Genomic DNA, 27880 nt, shown 5'->3' with positions numbered 1-27880 from the left:
CCAGGTCCAGGTATCCCTTATTAGTAGAGTTTAGAAGTGTTCTAGCAGCTTAGGCTGATATAGGCAGGTATAGCAGAGCAGCCAAGGCTGAACTCGGAGACATGCAAAGCTCCTGCAATACCACTATATCTTAGAGGTACCATATCATAAGAAAGGCAATACTCAGTTACTAAAAATAAAGGTACTTTATTTTAGTGACAATGTGCCAAAAATATATCCGTGTATATACACCCTTGGGAGGTAAGTAACATACACAAATAACCAAATCAGGTAAGTAAAACAGTCAGAAAATAGTGCAAACACTGTAGAACACAATAAAATGCAATAGGCCTAGAGGCAACACAAACCATATACTAAGTAAGTGGAATGTGAACCAGAAATGCATCCCTAGGCAAGTGTAGTGTGTAGAGGGTCGCTGGGAGTGTTAGAAAACACCAAGGGTATATAGGAGACCCCACCTCTGGATCCAGGAAAGCAGGAGTAAAGTACTACTATTTCCCTCAAAACACACTAAAGGCGTGATAAAGGATTTTGCAAGGACCACACCAGTCTGCAAAGCACTGAAGACTGATTCCTGGACCTGAAGACCTGTAAAGGAAGGGGACTATGTCCAAGAGTTGCTAAAGTGTCGAGGGGGGCAGGAGCCCACTAAGCCCCGGATGAAGGTGCAAAATGTCTGCCTCCGGTTGGAAGAAGATGGTGGTTTTGCACTAACGGAGTGAGGCAGTAGGTTCTGCTTTGTGCAGAAGATGTCCCACGACGTGCTAGTGGATGCAGGGTGGTTTCCTTGGCAAAAATACTGCAAACAAGCCTTGCTAAATGCAAGAGTCGCGGTTGAAGAAAAAAGGTGCTGCCCGGCCCCAGGAAGGACCAGGATGTCGCACCTCAGGAGGGAAGACAGAGGGGGCCCTCAGCAACCTAGAAAGCCCACTGGAAGGAGGGAAGCAGTCGCAGGAGTCCTTGAACACAGGCTCAAGAAGACTGAACATGGTGGTCGTCTCAACACTGCATAGAGAGGTCCCACAACACCAGAGGTCAACTCAGGGAGCTGAGCACCGCAGGACAGAGTGCTCGGGACCTAGACTCAGCTGTGCATGCAGGATTTCTTGGAAATGTGCAAAGAAGCCCTTGTAGCTGCAGATCACATGGTGCACATGAATACTGTCTGGGGAGGGGAGGCAAGGACTTACCTCCTCCAAATTCAGACAGTTGGACCTCTGGACAGTCTGGGTCACTTGGGTCCACAACCTGTATTCCAGGGATGACGCTCGTCAGGATGAGAGGGGGACCCAGAGTACTGGTGGGGCTGTAGTTTGGTGTCTGCTGGTGCAGGGGGAAGATTCCTTCAACCCACAGGAGATTTCTTCATGGCTTCCAGTGCAGGGTGAAGGCATGCAGCCCCCAGAGCATGCACCACCAGGAAACAGTTGAGAAAGGCGGCAGGATTAAGCGCTCCAATGTCGCTGGTAGTCTTCTGGCTACTTTGTTGCACTTTTGCAGGCGTCCTGGAGCAGTCAGCGGTCGATCCTTGGCAGAAGCCGTAGAGAGAAGTACAGAGGAGTCGCGGTGGATTCTTGCAAGTTGAAATCTGAAGAGAAGCCCACAGTAGAGACCCTAAATAGTCCTGAGAGGAGGATTGGCTACCTACCCAGGTATTTACCTATCAGGAGGGGTCTCTGACGTCACCTGCTGGCACTGGCCACTCAGAGGCCTCCAGAGTGTCCCCACACCTTTGAAAACAAGATGGCAGAGGTCTGAGAGACACTGGAGGAGCTCTGGGCACCACCCCTGGCGTGGTAATGGACAGGGGAGTGGTCACTCCCCTTTCCTTTATCCAGTTTCGTGCCAGAGCAGGGACTGGGGTTTCCTAAGCTGATGTAGACTGGCTTATGCAAGGAGGGCACCATTGGTGCCTTTCAAAGCATTTCCAGAGGCTGGGGGAGGCTACCCCTCCCCAGTCTGTAACACCCATTTCCAAAGGTAGAGGGTGTAACACCCTTCTCTCAGAGGGAATGCTTTGTTCTGCCTTCCTGGGACTGGGCTGCCCAGACCCCAGGAGGGCAGAACCCCGTCTGTGAGGTGGCAGTAGCTGTAGCTGCAGTGCAAGCCTCGGAGACCTGGTTTGGCAGTACTGGGGGTCCATGGTGGAGCCCCCAGGATGCATGGAATTGGCTCCCCAATACCAAATTTGGAATGGGGCGACACTTCCATGATCTTAGACATGTTACATGGCCATATTCGGAGTTACCATTGTGAAGCTACATATGTGGTTAGACGTATAGGTGACTTATAAGTTACTTAAGTGCAGTGAAAATGGCTGTGAAATAGTGTGTGCACTATTGCATGCAGGCTGCAATGGCAGGCCTGTGAAAGGGTTTGTCTGAGCTCCCTATGGGTGGCAAAAGAAATGCCCATATGGATCTCTTGGAACCCCAATGCCCTGGGTACCTAGGTACCATATACTAGGGACTTATAAGGGGGGGTCCAATATGCCAAATGAAATTGGTAAATGTAGGCACTTGCCTATAGTGACAGATTTAAAGGCAGACCGAGCATGAGCACTGAGGGTCTGATTAGCAGAGCCTCAGTGACACAGTTAGGCACTACACAGACATACACATTTAGGCCGCAATATATGCGCACTGGGGTCCTGGCTGGCAGGATCCCAGTGAGACAGGCAAAAACATAGATGTACAATTCGGGGTAACATGCCAAGAAAGATGGCACTTTCCTACAACAGTTAGAGTAGTGTTGAGTAGCATAACGTAGAATGCAGTGGTGTACTGTTGTGAAGAGTGGACTGGTGTTGAGTGCATTGGTGTAGTGTGTTGCATAGTATAGTGGCCTAGAGTCCAGTGGCATAGAGTTCTGCAGTGTCACATTGTAGATTGCAGTGGCATAGATAAGAGTGGTACTTGGTGTGGTGCAGAGTGCAGTTGCGTAGAGTGGCAAGAGTGCAATGGCGCAGGGTAGAGTGGTGCAGAGTGCAGTGGAGTACTGCACAATGCAGGGGCATAAAGTGGAGTGATGTAGAGTGGCGTAGAGTGGCTTGGCATAGAAAGCAGTAGTAGCCTAGACTGGAGTGGTGTAGAGTGTAGTGGCGAGTGCAGTGGTGTAAAGTAGAATGCACTGGCATAGAGAAAAGTAGTGTAGAGAAGATGGGAGTGGAGTGCAGTGGCACAGAGTGCAGTGGAGTGGTGTAAAGTGGAGGGCAGAGTATAGTGCAGTGGCATGGAGTGGTGCAGAGTGGCATATGCATTTTGTTGTAGCACACTGCCATTACAGACAACCCATTTTCAATTGTAATGACCACTACAGTTGCGCACACATACAGTTTTAATAATACGAATATGCAGTTTACAAATACTTGCACAGTTCATTTAAATGTAGTTGTCTGCTAGAAAAAAAACCTTTCCTACCACCAGCATCCAGCAAGATTGTCGCATAAATGCTCTCACTTTGAAGTCAGAGAAAGAAAAGTAAACACCAAGCTCCCTCAGAAGAAAGCGCCTGACATTTGACCTTTGTCTTTGAATGCACAGAATATTTGACAAGTTAAGAACAAGAGCTACAGGCCTGCTTACAGAACGGTACATAAACAATTGGTTCTGTCGAATGCCTAGTTGTTATTACTTATACAATCAGCAAATTAATTTTATGCATGAAAAAAGCCCAAAGTCAAGGTTCAAAGAGTACATGCAGGACTGTTCTTGTCTGTTAAATAGCTTGTATTCCAACCATAAATCAGTATCATCAAATGCAAACACAGGTGCTCCCAGCAGTCAAGGATGTAGAAGTCTTCATACAATGTATAAAATTAAACACATGAACAGAGTTTCATTATACAAATCTAAAAGAAAAATTATAGGAACATGTTTAATGCACAGCCTGTCCGATATATTGACTGATCCATCGCTCTTGATTCATAGGCCTGTTTCTTTTGTCCATCTAGGGCCATTACAAGAAAGTTCAGTACAGGCAGATACATTTACGTTGGCATTTCAACCCTCTAAAGATTTGTGGTTGTTTTATAAATCTCAGCGAGTCTTCATCAGGACTAAAAACTGAGCAGCCTAGAGAGTAGAAAGACAATAAATGAGTTTTGTTGAACCAAATCTGATTATTCCCATGTATACCCCAATGGTAGTTAACTTGAAATTCTCTGGGGTCGTCTTATGATTTTTGAAATCAAGAGCACCCATCTAAGGTTGCTCCTGCCTCCGTGAGGAGAACACACACAAGGCAGCTCCATTATTTCTTTCTTGAACACTGTCACAATACTAGCATTCTGCCAAGTGGTAGGAATGGCTAGAGAAGCTACAGTATTTAAAACATTCGTAATTAGAGGCCCACAGCTAGATGTTTGCCTTATAAAGGTCCATAGGCACCCCATCTGGGCATGGCGCCTTATTTGATCGGATGGTCGATATAGTGGCAGTACCATCGTTCAGCTCAAATCTGATATCCATCGGGAACTGTGGGACACTTTTTACATGGGTGGCCATTAAAGTAATCCATTATTAATGAATCTGTTTAAAGTGTTCTAACCATTTATTTGGACTAATGTTGGACCTGTCTGACGTAGAGGGAGATACCTTCCTTTATTTCCCTGACTTTACACATATCAATAAGGCACTCCCACGTTTACACCTTGATTTCCTATTTTGATCGATTGTTTGTATAGTAGCCCTGCTTCTGTGATGTGCTTCTGATTCCTGGGTTTAGCATTGAGGGCTTCACATAATCTTCGATTAGCGATTCTACAGTCCTTGTCAAACCACCCTGATTTAAAAGTCCCATTAGCCCTTTAGCGACCTAGTATAATGTTTCTAGTAGGCTGATTCAAATTCTTGAAAACATCCAAAAAGTCAGAACATGAGGGGTTAATGATTAGCAAATGTTTATCTAATAATCAAGATTAGACCACACTGATGGCCAAAACTGCCATGAAAAAGGAAACAATTGTGATATGGCCATGCAGAACTTGATGTTTTCATAGCCAAAAATGCAAAAATGTATACAGGGACTTCGGTTTCTAAATGGGCCGTTGGCTTAAAAAGTGTAACTCACTTGAGTTTGCATCACAAGATTCCTACTGTGAAAAAATATTACAAAACGTAAATTTAAAGCCAAGCTAAGAAGCTTGGTGAGTTTGAAAAGTGATGGTTTGGTGAGGGGCGAGGGGTAAAGAGAATGTAGAAGATGTCCTAGTTTGATTGGTGTAAGCTGGTTACTCTTATCACCCAAAAATATCTAAAATACAAATGTCAGTCTTCTGTAGACACTGTGTTATGTGTCTTAGTTGTCACTTGCAGTACATGTATTAAAAGACCCCAGGGAGTGACTTTGCATCCACCTAGGACCTGCTACATTAATGTCCCAACTCTGGACCTCTTGCAGTAGTATCCTTACCCTCCACCTGTTGCATCAGTACTCCCATCTTGGACCTGCATTAGTGGTTGTTAACAGTACATGCATTAGTAGTACCTCACAATACATGCACCAGTGTCCCACTCACATTACACACATCCATACCCCCTTGAATTAAATGTATCATTTGCTCCTGCAAAATAACAGTCCAGAAAACAAGACTGTATATTCATGTAAGAAAAGCACTTAGTCAAGTGTGGCTCACCATTTATCAGAGATTAAATGACCAGTAATAATTATAAGCAATCAATCAATCATAATCAGTCATAAAATGTATTAAGCGTGCTACTCACCCGGTAGGGTCTCTAGGCGCTGTGGGGGGAAGGGGAGGCAACAAAACTGGGGGGGGGGAATGCTGATTTACTGTGTAAAAAGCCATGTCTTAAGGTGTTTTCTGAAGGTGAGGAGGTCCTGGGTCTTGCGTAGGTTGGTGGGGAGGGAGTTCCAGGTCTTGCAGGCAAGGTAGGAGATGGATCTGCCTCCGGGGGTGGTGCGTTAGATGCGGGTGACTGTGGCGAGGGCGAGGTCAGCAGTGTGGAGGAGGCGAGTGGGAGTGTGGAAGTTCACTCTTTCGTTGAGGTAGGCTGGTCCAGTGTTGTGAAGGGATTTGTGGGCGTGGATGAGGATTTTGAAAGTGATCCTTTTGATGATGGGTAGCCAGTGAAGGGATCTGAGGCGGGCGGAGATGTGTTCACGGCGTGGGAGGTTCAGGATGAGATGTGCAGCTACGTTCTGGATCCGTTGGAGTTTCTGCTGAAGCTTGACTGTGGTACCAGCGTAGAGGGGGTTTCCGTAGTCTAGTCTGCTGCTGATGAGTGCATCGGTGACGGTCTTCCTGGTTTCTTTGGGGATCCATTTGAAGGCCTTTCGCAGCATGCAGAGGGTGTTGAAGCAGGAGGGAGTTATATAGTAGATTTGCTGGGCCATGGAGAGAGATGAGTCTAAGATGATGCCGAGATTGCGTGCGTGTGTGGGTGGAGTGTGTTGGGGTGGTCCTAGGGCGGTGGGCCACCAGGAGTCGTCCCATACTGTCTTGTTGGGGCCGAAGATGATGATTTTGGTTTTGTTGGAGTTGAGTTGGAGGTGGCTTGCTGTCATCCATTTGGCGGTGTCGAGGAGTCCGGCGTGGAGGTTTGTCTCGGAGTAGTGGGGTTCCTGGTGTGGAAGATGACGAGCTGGGTGTCTGCGTAAGATATGATGGTGATTCTGTGAGGGCGGAGGATGTTTGCGAGCGGGGCCATTTAAATGATGAAGAGGGTAGGGCTAAGGGAGGACCCTTGGGGGACCCTGCAGATGATCTTGGTTGCTGGGGACTGGAAGGGAGGGAGGCAAACTTTCTGGGTTCTTTTGGCGAGGAAAGGAGGCAAGCCAGTCCAGGGCCTTGTGTCTGATTCATGCGTCGAAAAGGCATGTTCGGAGGATTTGGTGACACTGTGTCGAAGGCTGCGGAGAGGTCCAGGAGGATGAGTGCGACGGTCTCGCCCTTGTCAACTCTGGTTCTGATGTCGCCAGTGCAGTCGATGAGGGCGGTCTCAGTGCTGTGGTTCTTGCGGAATCCAGACTGGGAGGCGTCAAGTGCATTATTTTCCTCTAGGAAGTGTGACAGGCGGGCATTCACTAGCTTCTCAGCGACCTTGGCGGGGAAGGGGTCTGCTTTGGGTTTTTTGAGGAGTGCGGTTACTTCGCTGTGCTTCCAGGAGTCCGGGAAGGTGGCGTCGGCGAAGGAGCTGCTGATTACAGCGTGGAGATGGGGAGCGATGATTGGGCTGTCCTTCTTGAAGATGTGGTGGGAGCAGGGGTCTGTGGGGGAGCCTGAGTGGATGGAGTTCATGTTTTTTTCGGTTTCTTCATCGTTGGTAGGGGGCCCAGGTGTGCAGTTGGTGGGGGGGTGTGGTGGTGTTGGTCGTGTCGCTGGTGGTGATGGTGGGTGCAGGTGGTGTGAAACTGTTGTGTATGTCTAGAATTTTGAGGTGGAAGAGGTTGGAGAGGGAGTTGCAAAGCTTTTGTGTGTGAGTGGGGTTGGTGAGCTCTTTGATGATGGTAAAGAATTCCTTGCTGTTATTTGAGTTACTATCTATGCGTTCTTTGTAGTAAGCCCTTTTGGTGGTTCGGATGAGTTGGTGATATTTGCGTATGGTGGTTTTGAGGGTGGAGAAGTTGGTCATGGAGGGTTCTTGGCGCCAAGCTTTCTCGGTTTTGCGGCATTCATGCTTGGAGGCTTGGAGTTCAGTGGTGAACCAGGGGGCGGTCTTGATGTTGCGGGTGGTGTTGTTTATTTTCTGAGGGGAGAGTGAGTCTGCGCAGGTTGTAATCCATTTTGTGAGGCTGTGGGCAGAGATGTTGGGGTCGTTGGTTGGGGGGAGTTTGTGTGAGCTTGGCGTTTAGGTGTTCCTTGGGGATCTTTTCCCACAGTAGGGTGTGGTGTGTTGTCGGTAGTGGGTGGGGGATTTCGTGAAGGAGAAGTGGACGTAGTGGTGGTCGGTCCAGTGGAGTTCGGTGATGTGTGTGAATGTAATGTGGTTGCTAGAGGAGAAAATTGCATCTAGGGTGTGTCCTGCTGAGTGAGTGGATGATGTGGCCAGTTGTTTGAGTCCTAGGTTCGTGAGGTTGTCTAGCAGGGTTGTAGAGTTGTGGTCATGGGGGTTCTCCAGGTGAAAGTTGATATCACCAAGGAGGATGTAGTCTGTGGAGGTGAGGGTGTGGGGGCTGATGGTGTCACCGATGGAGTCACAGAAAGGGGGGCAGGGTCCTGGTGGTCTGTAAATGAGGGTTCCTCTGAAGGTGGTATTGCCGTTAATGTGAATTAAGAAGTGTAGGTGTTCTGCGCTGTCTAGGGTGTCATGAGTGTTGGTGGTGATCTTGATGGTGCTTTTATTTATGATGGCGATGTTTAGACGGTCTCTACGGGAGATTTTGTAGCCTTCTGGGATGGCTATGGCTATGTCGGGTTCAGATGAGGGGGTCATCCAAGTTTCCATGAGGAAGGCGATGTCAGGGGAGTGTGTTGTGATCAGGTCCCAGAGTTCGATGGCGGGCTTGTATACAGAGCGGGGATTTAGGAGTATGCAGTTAAGGTGGTTGTTGTTGTTGTGGAGCGTGTTGGTGTACTTGTGGAGTGTGTTGGTGTACCTGTGGAGCGTGCTAGTGTTGTTGTGGAGCGTGTTGGTGTACTTGTGGAGCGTGTTGGTGTACCTGTGGAGCGTGTTGGTGTACCTGTGGAGCGTGTTGGTGTACCTGTGGAGCGTGTTGGTGTACCTGTGGAGCATGTTGGTGTACTTGTGGAGCGTGTTGGTGTACAGCGGCGTGTCTGCGCAGCGGCCACCATTAAGAGGGGGAGGTTGGAGCCATTGTTCAGCGGGAGAAAATGGCCTATGGGTGCGCGAGGGGGCGGGGACGCAGCGGCAGGGAAAATGGGACCGGCGAGAGCCAGCAGAAAAACGGGCGAGCACAGCGAACGGATTACAGAAGGGGCTCAGGGGCAGAGACACAATGCAGAAATACACAATGGGGTCAGAAATATACAAAGCAGACAGCAAAAAATGCTTTTTTTAACCAAAACGAAAATGAAAAAACACTGAAAAATACTTTTAAAACAGCAAGATATGCCTACCACTAGGCACCAGGGATGAGGCACATGTGGGTGCCTGCAGGTGATGGAGGGCCTCGAACTTCAGTCCAGGTGGCAGTCAGCGGGGTCAGGGGCATGGAGGCAGGCTGGTGGAGCCAAGTGGACTCCTGGCCAGAACCAAGTCAGGGAGTCACACAGGGCTCCGTGCAGCGGGCACCATTAAGAGGGGGAGCTGGGAGATTGGAGCAGCTGGGAGGCGGGAGGAAAGGGCCAATGGGTGAGCGAGGGGGGCAGGCCGCAGGGGATGCAGCAGCAGGGAAAATGGGACCGGCGAGAGCCAGCAGAAAAACGGGCGAGCATAGCGAACGGATTACAGAAGGGGCAGACACACAATGCAGAAATACACACTGGGGGCAGAAATATACAAAGCAGACAGTAAAAAATACTTTTTTAACCAAAACGAAAACGAAAAAACACGGAAAAATACTTTTAAAACAGCAAGATATGCCTACCACTAGGCACCAGGGATGAGGCGCAGGCGGGTGCCTGCGGGTGGTGGAGGGCCTCGAACTTCAGTCCAAACGGCAGTCGGCGGGGTCAGGGGCACGGAGGCAGGCTGGTGGAGCCAAGTGGACTCCTGGCAAGAACCATCCTTTGCAACAGTGGTTAAATCTGCCATAATGTGTATTAAGTGGATATCAGTTGGCACAACAGTGTCCTTAGTTTGGGCAGTAAGCTAATACCTGATAGAGACTTCTAGCTGCAGATTCCTTACCTTTGATTTCCCCAGGAGTCAGGGTGGATCTGGAAACTTTTGCTGAGCAATATCCCCTGCACACACAGCCAGGTGGATCCACTGGGCTCCTTGTAGTGTAGTTGGCACCAGAAGCAATGATTAATTTTAGCGGTGGGGGGCACCGGTGTAAGGAAATGCCTCCTTGGCATGGTTACCCCCTGACTTTCTGCCTTTTGCTGATGCCAAGTTATGCTTGAAAGTGTGCTGGGACCCTGCTAACCAGGCCCCAGCACCAGCGTTCTTTCCCTAAACTGTACTCTTGCTTCCACAATTGGCACAGCCCTGGCACTCAGATACGTCCCTTGTAAATGGTACCCCTGGTACCAAGGGCCCTGATGCCAGGGAAGGTCTCTAAGGGCTGCAGCATGTCTTATGCCACCCTGGGGACCCCTCACTCAGCACATGCACACTGCCTCACAGCTTGTGTGTGCTGATGGGGAGAAAAAGACTAAGTCGACATGACACTCCCCTCAGAGTGCCATGCCAACCTCACACTGCCTGTGGCATATGTAAGTCACCCCTCTAGCATGCCTTACAGCCCTAAGGCAGGGTGCACTATACCACAGGTGAGGGCATGTGTGCATGAGCACTATGCCCCTACAGTGTCTAAGCAAAACCTTAGACATTGTAAGTGCAGGGAAGCCATAATAGTATATGGTCTGGGAGTTTGTCAAACACAAACTCCACAGTTCCATAATGGCTACACTGAAAACTGGGAAGTTTCATATCAAACTTCTCAGCACAATAAATGCACACTGTTGCCAGTGTGCAATTTATTGTAACATTCACCCAGAGGGCATCTTAGAAATGCCCCCTGAATGCCAGTCCAACTTCTAGTGTAGGCTGACCAGTTTCTGCCAGCCTGCCACACACCAGACATGTTGCTGGCCACATGGGGAGAGTGCCTTTGTCATTCTGTGGCCAGGAACAAAGCCTGTACTGGGTGGAGGTGCTTCTCACCTGCCCCTGCAGGAACTGTAACACCTGGCGGTGAGCCTCAAAGGCTCACCCCTTTTGTTACAGCTCCCTAGGCCATCCCAGCTAGTGGTGATGCCCGCCCCTGCGGCCACTGCCCTCACTTTTGGCGGGAAGGCTGGAGGAGATAATGAGAAAAACAAGGAGTCGTCATCTACCAGTCAAGACAGCCCCTAAGGTGTCCTGAGCTGAGGTGACCCCTGCCTTTAGAAATCCTCCATCTTGAGTTTGGAGGATTCCCCCAATAGGATTAGGGATATGCCCTCCTCCCCACAGGGAGGAGGCACAAAGAGGGTGTAGCCATCCTCAAGGACAGTAGCCATTGGCTACTGCCCTCCTAGACCTAAACACACCCCTAAATTCAGTATTTAGGGGCACCCCAGATCCCAGGAAATCAGATTCCTGCAACCCGACGAAACAAGGACTGCTGACCTCCAAGCCTGCAGAGAAGACGGACCACAAAAACTGCTTTGGCCCCAGCCTTACCGGCCTGTCTCCAACTTTGAAAACCTGCAACCAGTGACGCATCCGACAGGGACCAGCGACCTCTGAAGCCTCAGAGGACTACCCTGGACTAAAGGACCAAGAAACTCCTGTAAGCAGTGGCCCTGCTCAAAAACAACTACTTCTTTGCAACACAGAAGCAACTTTCAAAGACTGCACGTATCCCGCCAGAAGCGTGAGACTTCACACTCTGCACCCGATGCCCCGGCTCCAGATCCAGAGAACAAACACCACAGGGAGGACTCCCCGGCAACTGCAAGCCTGTGAGTAACCAGAGAAGACTTCCCTGAGCCCCCACAGCGACGCCTGCAGAGAGAATTCAGAGGCTCCTCCTGACCGTAACAAAGGACCCGACGCCTGGAACCAACACTGCACCCGCAGCCCCCAGGACCTGAAGGAACCGAACTCCAGTGCAGGAGTGACCACCAGACGACCCTCTGCCTAGCCCAGGTGGTGGCTGTCCCGAGAAGCCCCCGTGCCTGCCTGCACCGCTAGAGTGACCCCCGGGTCCCTCCATTGTTTTCTACCTGAAACCCGACGCCTGCTTTGCAATCTGCACACAGCCGCCCCTGTGCCGCTGAGAGTGTGTTTTGTGTGCCTACTTGTGTTCCCCCCAGTGCTCTACAAAATCCCCCTGGTCTGCCCCCGAGGACGCAGGTACTTACCTGCTGGCAGACTGGCACCGGAGCGCCCCTGTTTCTCCATAGGTGGATACGTGTTTTGGGTATCTTTTTGACCTCTGCACCTGACCGGCCCTGAGCTGCTGGTGTGGTAACTTTGGGGTTGCCTTGAACCCCCAACGGTGGGCTGCCTATGCCCCAGAACTGAGACTTGTAAGTGTTTTACTTACCTCCTAATCTAACCTTTACTTACCTCTCCCAGGAACTGTTGATTTTTGCACTGTGTCCACTTTGAAAATAGCTTCTTGCCATTTTTACAAAGACTGTATATGAAATTGCTTTTATTAAAAGTTCCTAAAGTATCTAAGTGAAGTACCTTGAATTTAAAGTGTTTACTGTAAACCTTGAACCTGTGGTTCTTAAAATAAACTAAGAAAAGATATTTTTCAATATAAAAACCTATTGGCCTGGAGTAAGTTTTTGAGTGTGTGTTCCTCATTTATTGCCTGTGTGTGTACAACAAATGCTTAACACTACCCTCTGATAAGCCTACTGCTCGACCACGCTACCACAAAATAGAGCATTAGAATTATCTAATTTTGCCACTATCTTACCTCTAAGGGGAACCCTTGGACTCTGTGCACACTATTTCTTTCTTTGAAATATTATATACAGAGCCACCTTCCTACAACATATTTTACATCTCATGTCACTTCATGTCAATGCAATATGGCGGGAGTCTTTGTATTAATAACTCTTGTCTTTACCATTCTGTTTCTTGCATTGTTCATTATCCTAATCATTGCAGCCCATGCAACTTATCGTAGATTGCTGTTTTGTTGAATAAAACCTATTGAAAACTTTACTGCATCTCTTTTGTCGCCTGTGTTTGATTGAGACACATATGATAAAAGGGTAATCCCCATTGAACCATGACACTCCATGAGATTTCACACTCTTGAGTCCATGCTTAAAGGCTGCCACAAATCACCTTTTACTGTTTGGGTTTTTGGTGAGGTGCTGCTTGTGAGCCGGGAGGGTTGGGACAACAGTTGCGATTTGTTGTAGGAGTGGCATAGCCTCCTACAAACATAGGTACTGTCATCCTTAAACTAGCAGTCTTGCCTAGAGCAAGAGTCAAACTACGACACCATTGGCCCTGAGGCGCAATGCCTGGTTGAGGACTTATGGCTTTTTTGGGGATGTCCATGCTAATCTCGTGGACATACCCTTTGATGGCACTCGTGTCTTCGGAGACCAGACAGACTTGGTGTTTTAACGCTTCAAGAATTCTTGTGCTTCTGCCATATCCTTTGGCCTCACGATGGCCCATTGCCCCCCTCAGTCTGCCTTTTGTCCATTTCGTAGCTACAGAAGAGGCACCCACCTGCATCCATTCCTGACCAGCCACATGCTGCACATGCTGCCCATTCTCTGCATGGCTGGGGATGTGAGATCCACTGATCTCTTGCATCAGGGAGGTAGCGATCTGGCCAGCCTGTGTGTCCTGTGCAGCCGCCTCCAAACCTTCTGAGTCTGACTGTTCCTCTCCAGGGACCAGGGGGATGCAGAATTCACCATCACCTGCTCCAGTGGCAAACAGGTGGGTTTTGCAGATAGTCCAAAGGGACCACTCCCTCCTGTTCGAGACTACCCATCCATCCATGCCACCATCATACGATCGGATGACGGACGATCACCTGGCGCTTCTCAGAGAGGAAGTCATGGCTCTCTTGGCCAAGGGAGCCAAAGAGAGCGTTTCTGTAGCAGAAGTAGGCCGTTGTTGCTATTTTCGCTTCTTTCTGGTACCCAAAAAGGACAAGGACCGTCACCCTGTCCTAGACCTCCGGTCCCTCATTTTCTTCCTCAAGCATAAGATGTTCAAAATACTCACCCTGGCTAAGGTTCTATCTGCCCTGGACCCAGAAGTCTGGATGGTAGCATTGGACTTGCAGGATGCTTATTTCCATATTCCCGTCCTGCTTGCCCGTAGAAGTTCCTTGCAGTTCACGGTAGGCCACAAGCAATTTCAGATCACCGTGCTCCCCATTGGCCTTTCCAGCGCCCCTCGGGTGTTCACCAAGGTGATCGCAGCTCATCTGTGTAGGTCAGGGGTTTCAGTCTTCTCCTATCTCGATGACTGACTGTTTAAGGTTGGCTTGCCCCAGGCTGTTGTCACCCACCTCTGAACTACAGCAGACCGCCTGCATTTTTTCTGGGCTCATTTTAAACGTGCCAAAGTCACACCTTACTCCCTCTCAGACTCTCCCTTTCATCAGAGCTTTTCTGAACACAGTGCAGTTTCAGGCTCCCCTTGAGCAGGACTGTCCACGATATTGAGGATGTGATACCGAAGTTTCAGCCTCTATCCCGGATTTCAGTGAAAATGACTGAGGCTACTATTCCTCATGGCCTCATGGCCTCCTGCATCCTGCGGGTGACACATGCCAGCTGGCATGTGCTGGCTCTACAGTGAGACCTGATGTTCCAGTGGGCACAGCATCAGGGGAATCTCTCTGATATGGTCCAGATCTCAGAGGGAACTGTGCGACATCTGTAGTGGTTAACAAACCGCTATTTAGTCAGAGGCAGATCCCTTTCCCTCTTCCAACTAGATCTGACAGTAGTGACAGATGTGCCACTCCGGGGATGGAGCCGCCATCTGGGGGAGGTGGAGATCAGAGAGTCTGGTCTCCATCAGACTCTGGACTCTACATCAACTTGTTGGAGCTCTTGGAGATCCTGCTGGCTTTGAAAGCATTTCTTCTCTATCGGAAGGAAAAGTTAGCGCAGGTGTTCACAGACAACACCACCGCCATGACACACTGCAACTGGTGGGGTGGGGTGCGGTCGTGGACCCTTTGTCAGGAGACTCTGCACCTCTGGGTGTGACTGTAACAGCAGGGCATATCCCTGGTGGTTTAACATCTGGTGGGCTCTGTGAATATAAGCCCACAATGTCAGTTGATCACAAATTGTGTCTCCATGCGGAGATGGCGCAAGGTCTGTTTCAGCAGTAGGGAGAGCCTTGGTTAGATCTGTTTACCTCTGCAAAAAAATACCCAGTGTCAGCAGTATTACACATTGGAATTTCCATGGCGTCAATCGCTTACAGATGCTATTCATCTCAGGCCTCCTGTATGTCTTTCCTCCTATAACCACTTCTGCCCAGACTACTCAAGAAGATCAAGAACGACCGGGCCCAAGTTATCCTTGTGGCTCCGTACAGGGCATGGCGAGTTTGGTATCTCGAGCAATTGAGCATGGCCATTGATCCTATGATCAGACTTCCCCTTTGGGAGGATCTTCTGTTGCAGTAGCAGGGGCACCTAAACCTGTCCACTCTACACCTTCTTGCATGGAGATTGAGAGGTGGCAGTTAACAGCTTTTGATCTTCCGCCCGAAGTCTGTCACATTATCTTGGCAGCCAGGCGTCCCTCCACCAAAACTGTATACACCCGTTGTAAGAGATTTGTGGCATGGTGCACAGACAAGTCTGTTGACCTCCTTTCTGCCCCTTTCTCTTAGGTTCTGTTGTTTATACTTTCTTTTGCCCAGCAAGGCTCTACTCTGGGCACTCCTAAAGGTTATTTGTCTGCAATTTATGTTTTTTTGAGGTTGACCGATCAACCGTCTTTGTTTAAGTCTCCTTTTGTAAATAGGTTTCTCAAAGTCTTACACATATGTTTCCTCCTTACCCATTCGTTATGCCCTTATGGGATTTGAATTTAGCTTTGACATTTCTGATGTGCGCTCCTTAGAGCCTCTCCACAATTGTCCTCTCAGTCTTCTTACTTTGAAAACAGCCTTTCTTTTGGCCATTCCCTGTGCCCGCAGGGTGAGTGAGCTGCAGGCATTGTCATCTAAACAGCCAACCATTTCCATCTATCCTGACAAAGTGGTGGGTTGCAGGGCTTCCTTTTTGCCAAAAGTGGTTGTGCCCTTTTATGTAGACCAATCCATCACCTTGCCTACTTTTTACGCACCCCCAAATCCTTCTGAGGAAGGGGAGAGACTCCACCACCTGGACCCAAAAAGACCGTTTGTGTTATACCTTGATCATACAAAACAGTTCCGGGTGGGTGATCAACTCTTTGTTGTTCATGTGGGTGTGAAGAAAGGTTGGACAATGCAGAAGTGTACTCACTCCAGATGGGCTGTCCTCTGCATTAAAATCTTCTACGCACTGGCAAAAATAGCAGCCCGAAGGGTTTGCGTGCTCACTCTACCTGAGCAAAAGCTGTCAGGTGGCAACATGGGCGTCTCTGCACACGTTTACTAAACACTCTGCCTGGACAGTCAGGTTCTAAAGGATAGGCATGTTGCCTTTTCTGTCCAGCAGGAGTTTCTAGTATGATCTTAGTTTGCAGACCCACCTCTAGGGATGGTATTGCTTGGGTATCTATTCTAAGGTAAGCAATCTGCAGCTGGAGATCTCTAACAGATGGACAAGTTACTTACCTTGAGTAACGCCTTAATTGGTAGAGACAATATCTAATTGCGACCCACGTATCCTCCTTGTTATGGAAACTGGTTTCTAGGAACAGGTACTCCCCTTTCAGGGCCCTATTTTTGACACACCAGTGATCAGTGTTGTTCATGGCTCTGCGCTTTTGGTGTGGAAAGTTGTGAAAAGAAACTGACGTCAGCACTTTGGGATGGTGCCTATATATCCGGCGCGAATGACGCTGGCGACAGACTAGGAGCCGATCAACGCCACTAAACGGTGCGGAAAGGTACTGCTCAAGAAAAATCTCCAGATCCAGACTGATGCTGGGAGAAATTCTAAGGTAAGGAATCTGCAACTAGATATTGTCTCTACCAGATAAGGCGTTACCAAAGGTAGGTAACTTGCCCTTCAGGTCTATGATGGAATCTCAGCTCCATATCAAAGTTCTGGACCTGAGGGCTATCTACTTGGTGTTGAAAGCCTTCGTCCCAGCTTTTAGGGAAGGTTGGATTGGTTGTTCATGGACAGCACTACTGCTATGTGGTATTGCAGCAACCATGGTGGAGAGGGGTTGTGGGCCTTGTGTGCTGGGATGGCCCTGTGCCTCTGGACATGACTGGAACATCAGGATATCTTCCTGGTCATACAACACCTGGTGGGATCTTTGAGCACTAGGGCACACCAACTTAACCCTTGGTGCCTCATGGACCATGATTGACATCTGCATCAGGAGGTGGAGCAAGCTCTCTTCCAAGAATGGGGAGAACTTTGACTTGATCTGTATGCCACCCCACAAGAATGCAGTTTCAGCAGTTTTACACATTGGAGTTTCCAAAGTGACTTATGCTGGGGAACGTTTCCCACTTAAACTGGAACTCAGGACTCCTGTCGCCTTTCTGTTGAAACCACTCATACCCTGAGTTTTCAAGAAGCTCAGGACCGGCGGGTCAAAATCGTCCTTGTGGCTCCAGCCTGGGTACAAAAGGTTTAGTATCCAGAACTCCTACGCATGAGCATTTATCCTTCGATCAGGATGCCCCTTAGTAGAAGATCTCCAGTCACAGTTGCAGGGCAAGCTCTTGCATCCAAACCTGCATCATGCCTGGAGATTGAGCAGCGATTGTTAAATGTCTTTAATCTTCCTCTCGAAATATGTGATGCTATTCTAAAGGTTACCTGTCTGCTATCTTGTCCTTCTTGTGGTTGTCAGATCAGAACTCTGTTTCATTCACCCATTGTGGCATGTTTTCTTTAGGGCTTACAGCATCGGTTCCCACCCACCCCTTTTGTTATTCCCCAATGGGACCTTAAATTAGTCTTAACTTCTTATTTTTTCCCCTTTTGAACTAGTGCACAGCTGCCCTTTCAGGCCTATGATGCTATTAGTGGGTATTACGTTGGCCAGGAAGTAAGCAAACTTCAGTCTCTTTCTGTTAACCCTCCTTAAACCAGCTTCTACCCACACGGACTGTTTCTTTGGGTCAGAGTCTCTTTTTCTGTCCAAAGTGCTGAACTCTTTCCATCAGCCAGAACATCATGCTGCTGACATTTTTCGCTCCACCCCATCCCTCCAAGCACGAGGAGAGGCTCCATCGTCTGGACCCTAAGAGAGCCCTCTCCTTTACTTTGATCATACTAAAGAACACACAGTGGATGATCAGCTCTACATTGGGTTCGCTGGAGCAAACGTCAGAAGATCTTCAGATGGATCCCAGCAGACTGTCGCAGGACAATCACCCACATCTTAATCGCAAGCCAGCTCGACTACGGCAGCGCCTTCTAGGCCGGCACCTAGACTATAAATAGCAAAAAACTTCAACTCATCCAGAACGCTGCCGCCAGACTCATCCTGGACCTCAAGACTTGACTCTTTGGATGAGGCCCCTCCCCCCCCAACGCCTTGAGACCCTCACAGGTGAGTAGCTGCGCTTTACAAAAACTGATTGATTGATTGAATGGTTATGATATTTCGCAGTGTGAATTTACCTTGCTGAGAAAACTTAACATTTTGCATCCTTGTTTTGGTTAAATACATTTGTTAAAACAAACATTCATGAAAAAACTTCCATGGCATAAAACCATTGGTGCAGTAGTGCTTTCCCATTTTAGCACCCATGGGGAATTTTGCTTTTTTCTACAGCAGAAAACGCTGAATGAATATGCATCTAACTTGGATGACAGAAGGACTTTACTTGGAAAGCATGCTTTAGTGGTTTGTTCTAATTATACATTCAGTAAATTTTCAGACATTAGCATTTTAAAAAAGTTACCCAGCAGACTTTAAAGGGTTAGCAGTCGTGTGTAAATGTGACATTTAAAATCGCAGTTCGGGAAATCGTGAATCCTATCACACATTTGATTTTTTTTCTTAAATTTGATTGACTGAAGAAGGGAATTGATTATTTTTTCTGCCATATTGAAAATTACGATTTCACCGTTGCACAGTAGATTTTTTATTGTCTTATTCTGCAGTTAGCCGGGACCCTGAGCAAGCAATCACATGGATCGAGTCATCGCCTGAAGATTCCCGCTATGGAACAGTGTACTTGGACCCTCGTGAGCGAGAGCGTGACCAACATGACAAAAACAAAAGGTAAGTGAGTTGTGCATTTTCTTATAAACCAGTGCCATTTAACAGTTAAACGTGCCCAGAGCCGTCTCCAAGCTCTGGGTGTCAGCAAAGCTTTGTTTTATTTGGATCATGTAAAGGTCTTTAGGTCTTATTGATATGAATGTGCTATAATTACACACAGGCTTGCAAAATTTATTTGGCACTTTTTAGGCCGTTCAGTGTGCGTCAGTGTTGTTCTGTGAAGGCTGTTCTCATCAAAGTGCATTTATCCACAGGTCATTATGACAGACATATGGAAACAACTTTCCATTAACACATTTCACTGGATGTGATCTTGAAAGCAGTGAGTTGTTCAACACCTCATGCTTTCATTCACTATTATTCGCCTTATGTCCATTTTACAAAGGATGCTTTCTGTAATCAAGCGATGATGAAGAACCTTTTTTGGACAACCCTCAGTAATTACCCTTTTTACTTCTTATATGTCTGGGGTACAGAATTTTTGGTAATCTTTCCTATAAGGAGGAGAGACTGGACAACTTGCACATGAAGTTACTCTTCTAGTCCCAGTTTTTTATATCCATGCTTTTTCACCAGACCAGAAAATTGATGAGCCATCCCCACCCTTATTTTGTAGGCCTGCGAAGGATCTGGATTATGAGAAAGCCAGTGTGCTTCATAGGAATCTTTTCCTGGGTGCAGGCAGACCTAGTTACAGTCAGACCCAGTTGAGTTTTCAACTTTTTTAGAGCACTGCTTCATGCTATGGAAGTGTGTTTATCCCCTTCCATATTCGCAGTGAAGTCCTACAAGTCTTGAAGCCGAGATGACTCTAGGTAATACAGTAGTAAAGTTTTGGTTGTTTTGAATACTTTGTACTTTTTATGCTGTGCTTTCTGTGTTTGTGGGTATCACCAACTCTTTCCATGGGTAGAAGATGTACCACTTCCTATCAAAAGCATATCTGTGGCATGGTCACACAGCCTCCACATTCAAGGACACCACACCTTTGTGTTACGGTCCCACTATTCCTATTTCTGCAGCATACATCTTATTTGCTCTATAGTCTAATATGCATAGTCTTTGTAATCACCTGATGCTTTCACATTTTTGTAAATGCATATATCTGTAGTTGAGAGTTGACTACTTCTTACAGAAAAAAAATCAAACAGGATTCTTAAACAATATTCAAAACAAAAGGAGAAAGTTGCAGTCTAGCTGATCAGTCATACTCTTCAATATCACTGTAGAGTTTCTTAACGATGTGTGCTTTTGTTGTTTCACACAGACTTCTGGATCCTGCCAACACCCCACAGTTTGATGACTTCAAGAAGTGTTACGGTGAGATCCTATACCGGTGGGGACTGCGAGAAAAACGAGCCGAAGTTCTGAAGTTTGTATCCACTCCGCCAGAACCCCACAGAGGTATTGGTGAGTATGTGTTGTTTGAAACTACTTTTATCAACCGTATGCTGGGAATTGATATGCCAGCCTGCCATCGCAGAAGGATGAGATGGGGTAGGATGTACAGAAAAATGTACTATCTTAGTAAGAGAAAGGAAAACAGTTCTGCAGTATGAATGTGTTTGATGCTCATTATTTGTAAACTATTACTATACCGTTCTTCTAGCGTCAAACGTTTTTTAAAGTTTTGATAAACAAGTTACAAGTGTAAGTATTGACAGTGGTAAACATTGTAAAGGGACCTTGGTGATCTCTGAAAAAACCCAAGAAACCACCTTAATTCCGCCACTTCTTCAATTAGATTTGTATAAAATCACATTCAGTCAGCAATCTGGATTCGCAATATTTGTTTCATAATTGAAGTTGAGAACATAATAAAAAGCTTACCAAGTTCAGAGTGATGTTTATTGTCTTTGCAGCATGAATGCGGTTTAGATTCACATGCCATGCATGCTGGAACCATCAAGTAGTTGGCACAATAATTCATGTGGTTTTCAACACTAATGGAAAGTTGACTAGTTTAATGAGTGCCTTTCCTGCCAATTCCTAACCTCTTGATTCTCACATAGGAGGCAGACTAGATCTGGTAGGGTTGAAAGAGCTCTCCTCCACTTGTATAAGATACAGTGGCTCCAGTTCGACTCCAGTGCCTCCCCAGATGTAAATGGTGTCACCCCAGTGCTCTGAAATCATTTATTTTTTTCCCTTTGCCCTTCAGTACATTTATTTTTCTTTCTGGTTGAATTTCACATCAAACCTTACTTTGTAGTGTCTTTAGGGGACTTCACCCCTCCCTCCCCCCAAAAAGAAAAAGGTCAAGACCTTATAGATGTCATTCCTGCCACTCTCATAAGTCCTTTTCAGACCCCCATGATATCTGACTTTGGAGTATGGTTTGTCTGCACGTCCCCACATCTGCATATGGTCAATGCGTCATACTGGATGGCCATCCGAACTGGGAGGGAACTTCTTGTATGTCTTAAACCACGATGAGCAGTGGAGAAGCTGGCTCTTCAGATCCCATTGTTTTTGATAGAGGGATGTCTGTGTTCTGGAGAATGTCTTACTGCGCCAAGTTTAAGGAGTACCAAATAAAGAACTCTTCTTGCCCTTGATGTCCCTCCCATTTCCTGGGCCGGTCTTATGGTCGATGGCCCAGTTCCCTGAGTCCGACCTCAAAATCATCTCCGGATCCATCTCCATCACTAATGAGCCCAGTAGTGGTGCCCGGCTCCTTTCCAGCTTTAGGTCCGTGCTGCCAGACCCATTCCAGGCCTTACTGGCTTCTGACCTCACTCAAGTGGCTGCTGTCTTCTAGTTTTTTTTCTTCCTATTTTCCAGCCTCCTCTGCTGCCTCTGGTGTGCTTTTGGGCCTCTAGGAACCTGCTGGACTTTTGACCATACCTCGGCTAGCAACCTTCACTCCAGTCCTGTTTGATATCTCTGACACCTCCCAACCCTGGCAGCTCCTCGTTTTCCACCAAAGGACTTGGCAGGTGTTTCATTATCAACTCCGATACAGATGTCATTCACAGAGCCCATTTTGGTTAGTTATATTGATGCATAGCTCATTTGGACACGGGACTGCATAGGGAGGGGCCAGCCTTGGACTTCTGGCAGGCCTTGGTCAGGCTCCACTTGACGGCATTCACATTCATGTTCACTGCCAAGTTGCTCGTCGTTATCACTCAATTCAAAATAGCCAGCAATTTCTAATTTCTAATCTGTCTCTGTAAAGGTATGGTTCTTTTGTCTCCTAATTGCTGTTGAATTAAATCAAGGATGGATGTTTCCCTCCTCTTTGATGAAAACAAGTCCTTGGTCGTAGATGAAATTATGCAAAGAAGAGCCTCTGCATGATCTTATGCACAAATGTTCCATCACCAGCACAGGAGATTCAAATGCCTTCTCATCTAACCGATAGCAGTTTGCGCTTTCCCGTGCTTATGTGGGCTGTGCTCCCTTTGAGGATTACCACAACCAAAAGCAGCAATTTTTTCTTTCTCCTCCCCAGCCCGGTCATATTAAAACATCCTTTTGGGAGTGTGAATGCCTCATGAAAAGGAGGTTCCTCTATGACGGACATCCATACATTCTGTCTATAAGGGGCCACTGAATCTTTCAGGTTGTATGTTAGGAATTCTCCTTTTTTTAGAGTCGGCCTGCTTGTGTTGTTTCTGCTTTTCTGCCTTTCATAACAAATAGCACAGCTCTGTCACTTTCGGGGACAGATGGCATAGTGTGGAATCCATATTTTGTGAAATTCCCTCGTAGTACGGAAATTCTTGTGTAGTTCCTGCCAAAGGTTCTTCACCTATGTAATCTGGGCTTTCTGTAGTTTGCATTTCAGAATGTAGGTTTTATTTTTTGGTCCTGTGGACATATGAACAAAATGTATGTTCTGTGCTGGATTTCATTGGTTTTTAACTTCCCTTCTTGATGGATCCACTTGTTTTCGATCATACTTTCTTACCTGTTGGTTTCTTGACTGGAGCTAACTCAAGACACTAGCTCAAGACAAAATGGGCTAATCTGCTTTGCAATCAAGGTGACAGTTCCCCAACTACACAATATGGAAGTGGGACAGGGTAAATAAATCAATAAAATGCAAATAACCCACCTTCACTGATGGTTCCAAGAAAACAGAATCCCCAAATATAATAAAAACAACTGATCAAGCCAACATTTGTAGTATGTATTCATCTATATGTTTCATATTAATTTATTTTGCAATAATCTCATTTATTTCAATATTGTATTCATCTGTATAATACAGATAATCCTATGGCAGCTGGGAATAAGGAAAAAAAATAAGACTCTCATTCACACAATCACAGTCAGCTGTGCGCTCAGAGATCCCATAGCAGAAAAGATCTAGAATCCATCCTGGAGGTGAACTGATGATGTACTGGAGCGTAATCTGTATCTGACTGTGACGCGCGGGTTCTATCTTCCTCTGCTGGAGACACAGAGTAGAAGGTTCTCCCTTTATAAAGCACCTGTAAGCTCCGCCCGCTGAGCCACGCCCCGTCCACCCTCGAAGTAGGTAAAGGAATTCCCGCCTTTTACCACGATGATGGACAGCTTTCCAAAACGACCCCACTGCGTTTACCGCCGATTTCCGGTGGTGCGTTGTTGATGCTCAGAAGCACGAGGACATCTCCACAAAGACGCACTAGTAACAATCACATAGCCAAAGGCACACAAGGTTGCTGGAGACGTTTACCCCGTGGCCCATCACGTACCCTTAGTGTACAATATAAACGGGGCGTATAAAACATGCTAGGTAACGCCTACTGACATACTCGTAGAAAATACTCCGGTTGGGTAGGCCACGATGCTCATTTTACAGAAACTAAACCTCAAAGGAAGCACTTAGAAATATAAACGTAGCAGATGCCGCAGTTGAAGCTCAGCCTCTGGAAAGGACAAGCCACCCTAACTCTTGGGCTTGGCAAAGATAAAGCAAGGCTGTACGCTCAGAGATCCCATAGCAGAAAAGATCTAGAATCCTTCCTGGAGGTGAACTGATGATGTACTGGAGCGTAATCTGTATCTGACTGTGACGCTCGGGTTCTATCTTCCTCTGCTGGAGACACAGAGTAGAAGGTTCTCCCTTTATAAAGCACCTGTAAGCTCCGCCCGCTGAGCCACGCCCCGTCCACCCTCGAAGTAGGTAAAGGAATTCCCGCCTTTTACCAGGATGATGGACAGCTTTCCAAAACGACCCCAATGCGTTTACCGCCGATTCCGGTGGTGCGTTGTTGATGCTCAGAAGCACAAGGACATCTCCACAAAGACGCACTAGTAACAATCACATTGCCAAAGGCACACAAGGTTGCTGGAGACGCTTACCCCGTGGCCCATCACGTACCCTTAGTGTACAATATAAACGGGGCATATAAAACATGCTAGGTAACGCTTACTGACATACTTTTTGAAAATACTCCGGTTGGGTAGGCCACGATGCTCATTTTACAGAAACTAAACCAATAACAATAAAAAACACACACACTCTTTTAAACCTGTCTAAGTATTTTTACCCATGATTCTAATTATGTATTGTATGTGCATATGTGTGTTCATGTGTGTGTGTGTATAAATATATATATATATGTGTATGTATGTGTATATGTTGTTTCTGTGCCTGGCATGTTTGTGGATCATTGCATGGGTTGTTATACTAGATATCTATGAATTTCTGCTCTCTTTTTATCACACTTATCTACTCATCACTCTTATGTCATGTCTCTATCAAACTATCCTCCATTCTCACTCGGACTCATCCCAAATCCCTTCGACCACTTTCATCTCCTAAATATCTCTGCCTAAGCTCTTCCCTCCACCTCCACATCTAACTCACCAAACCTCACTCTACCTCTGTGACCTCCCACACAACCCTACTAAATTCTCCTGCATTCATCTCACCCTGCTACTATGCTCTCCCTAACCCTTCCACATCCTCTTTCTCCTCCGCTCCCCTTTTATTCATCTCAAGCCTTTGGATTGAGTAAATGAAGGATAAACTCCCAACTAACACTTCTGGATTTCTTTCCTCCTCCACCCCTCCATTACTCCAGTCAATCTAACTAACAAACTCTCATATCCGCAACTCAAATTAACTCATAATAATACTAAAACTGTACTCCTTATTTAAATTATACTAATCCATCACTAATTCTTGTTGGGTACCGGAGTAGCGTGCTACTCATCGAAAAGCGCTTCAACGCCTCGTCCGGGGTAGTAAGCGCTATATAAATACAATTACAATTACAATTAAAAGCAAAAAGGACAGCATATACAAGGTAATCTAAAGCCAGTTCAAGAACCCCCCCCAAGGAGGAAGACAAGTCAAATACACCTCCAAGACAAGTAGACCAAAATGATCCCTATATGTTTTCAACAATGTCACTTGGTTTACAAGTCCTCAGTGTTCAGAGAATACACAATCATGAGAGTTTCTCTACTCCTGGTTTGATGCATATACACTGTAATCATTGATTGTTTGTTTGTTTGTTGATAGAGGTGATATCGATGAGCCGAAGGTCGCAAAAGATGTTTATGGAGGAGGGTTAAGATCCAATAAAGCGTATTTGTCCTTAATGATGGTGCTGACGCACATTTCGGTGACAAATGACCAAAGGAGTTCACTCACCTTCTTCAGGGCACACAGCAATTATTATAAATATATAGAGCCATCCCAGGAGAACCTATGACACTTATAGGCCCTATACCTGCAATGTAAAGTATTAACATTATAACTAATGGTTTGACAAGAAAGGAAAAATGAAAATAAAAAATAAATATAAAGTCTTTATGTAGTAGCTCCATCCCCACATGTGATCCATATCATCATTCAGAAACTTCCACTCTGTGGGTAAATATCCAGAAGTGTGTCTCCTTGCACATAGACATGCATTGCCTGTTGTCTGGCGCTTCCTCTTATGCCAGTACGCATTACTGCTTAACACTGCATCAAAGTGCTTCCCAAAAAGCTTTCACTATATAGCCGATAACCTCATGCAATATAATTTAAAAACAACCAAAGTGGTATCTTTTATAGGGAAATCCCTTCTAAACCTAGACCTGTTGACATCCCTCGTAGGGATTGGTACAATCAGGATTGTGTGCGAGCAAGATCTAATTTAAATGAGGCTGTAAAAAACTCTACTCAAGAGGTTATTAAAGAGGCCCGACGTAGGTATGTCAATGCCCTGAAACAAGCAAAAAAAGACTGGGATAATGAGATATGGCAGAAGCTGCTTGAAGCAGTTAAACAACAAGATGATAGTTCCTTTTGGCGGCTGTTGATCTCCAGCTCGAAAAGGGGTAATGATGATATTGGCATGTATATTCAGCCCGAAAGATGGGTGTCCTTTTTTTCTGGAATTTATGCTTTGCCTGCACCGCAAGCTCTGGAGGTCCCTGGATATAATGAGTGTTGGGCTGTTACCAAGCCTCCAACTGAGAGCATTGTTTTTACCTTAGCCGAAACAACAGCTGCAATTAATTATTTGAGGCCAGCTAAAGCCCCTGGTCCAGATAAAATTCCAGGGGACCTGTTTAAATCAGAACCAAAGATATGGGCATGGTACATTAACTTATTGTCTAATGCCATAGCAGCTGGTAGCCCTATTCCAGATTCTTGGCATGGTGCAGAAATAATTCCGATTCACAAAAAGGGTGATGTAGGCTCACCTGCAAATTATCGACCAATCAGCCTTATCGATATCCTTCAGAAGACGTTTGCTAAGCAAGTCTTGGACATGCTTAATGATTGGATTCAGGATAATCAAATCCTATCCCCCTTACAGGCCGGTTTTCGGCCTAAAACTAATACCATGGACCAAGTCTTCAGGCTGTCATTACTATTTTGGAAGTATGTCACCCTATCTAAGCAAAAACTCTATGTTGCCTTTGTAGATCTAAGATCTGCGTTCGACTTTGTCCCAAGAGAGAAACTATGGGGAGTACTAAACAAAATCGGTATCCCAGGAAACTTGGTGCATTTAATTCAAAGGTTACATGAAAAAACATTTGCACAAGTTAGATGGGGCAATCGGGGGGAACTCACCGACAAAATAGATATTAGGAGAGGAGTGCGCCAGGGCTGGGTTCTCGCCCCAACTTTATTCACATTGTTTATTAACGAGGTGGTGCAAGTCGTTACCAACTGCCAAAATGATGCTCCATCCCTGAATAACCACAAAATTCCAATTTTACTATTTGCTGACGATTCCCTCCTGATCTCCAGAACTCCTATGGGTCTCCAGGTACTTGTGGATAAGTTTAGTTCGTTTTGTGGTGACTATGGACTTGAACTTAATCATAGTAAAACTAAACTTATGACCCTGGGCTGTGGCCCTACTAAGAGATATTAAATTGTCTGCAATGGAACCCCCCTAGGCATGGTAATCTCCATAGATTATTTGGGGGTGAGAATCAGCAACAATCTGCATTGGGGGGCCCAAATCGATAAAAGTTTAGCTCTTTTGGCCCAGAGATCTGGGGCTATTCTACGCTTCCACAAGTCTACCTCTGAGAGAGTGATTACTCCAACCATTAAAATCTACCAAGCCAAGGCGCAGAGTGCTGCGGTCTGGGGCAGAAATCTGGGGGTCCTCGAACACCTGCAAGTTGGCAGTGGGGGAAAACAACTTTGTAAGGTCATCTTTGGCCTGTCCTCGTAATACCCCACTGCTGCCAATGTTCTGGGACCTTAGCTTGCCACGCATCTCAGATGTAATTGCCCTACGACCATTGCTCTTCTGGGTCCGTGTATGGACCACCCCTGAGCTATCCACATACAAGGAGTCTATTCAAGACATTCTAGATAGACCAAATGTTCTTACCATTCCTTGGTTTAATCACATCTCAAAATGGTTTTATAGATTGGGTCTTAGTGAGTTTTGGAGCCATCCAGAAAGTATAAGGAAGGATCAGAAGAGCCATTTGAAAACTGTTTACTGGATACATGTCAGGGAAAACTATCTGCTGTGC

General features: G+C 46.5%; 1 protein-coding gene across 3 annotated transcripts in view; it reads left to right on the top strand.

Moving 5' to 3' along the window:
- WDR59 (WD repeat domain 59) overlaps positions 1–27880 on the top strand; it is an 813082-nt gene that overhangs the window by 716825 nt on the left and 68377 nt on the right. For 2 of the 3 annotated variants that reach the window (XR_011199955.1, XM_069217642.1), the window contains exons 24-25: positions 18817–18937; positions 20205–20347. Coding sequence is in view for 2 of the 3 variants with exons in the window: in XM_069217642.1 (XP_069073743.1) it covers positions 18817–18937; positions 20205–20347 (264 nt within the window). In the remaining variant the exon portion in view is untranslated. The remainder of the gene's footprint in view (positions 1–18816; positions 18938–20204; positions 20348–27880) is intronic. The other variant, XM_069217643.1, reaches the window with a different exon arrangement.

This window comes from Pleurodeles waltl, chromosome 12 (genome assembly GCF_031143425.1).
Source record: "Pleurodeles waltl isolate 20211129_DDA chromosome 12, aPleWal1.hap1.20221129, whole genome shotgun sequence".
In the NCBI taxonomy this organism is placed as follows: domain Eukaryota; kingdom Metazoa; phylum Chordata; class Amphibia; order Caudata; family Salamandridae; genus Pleurodeles; species Pleurodeles waltl.
This window is presented reverse-complemented; position numbering and strand designations above follow the sequence as displayed.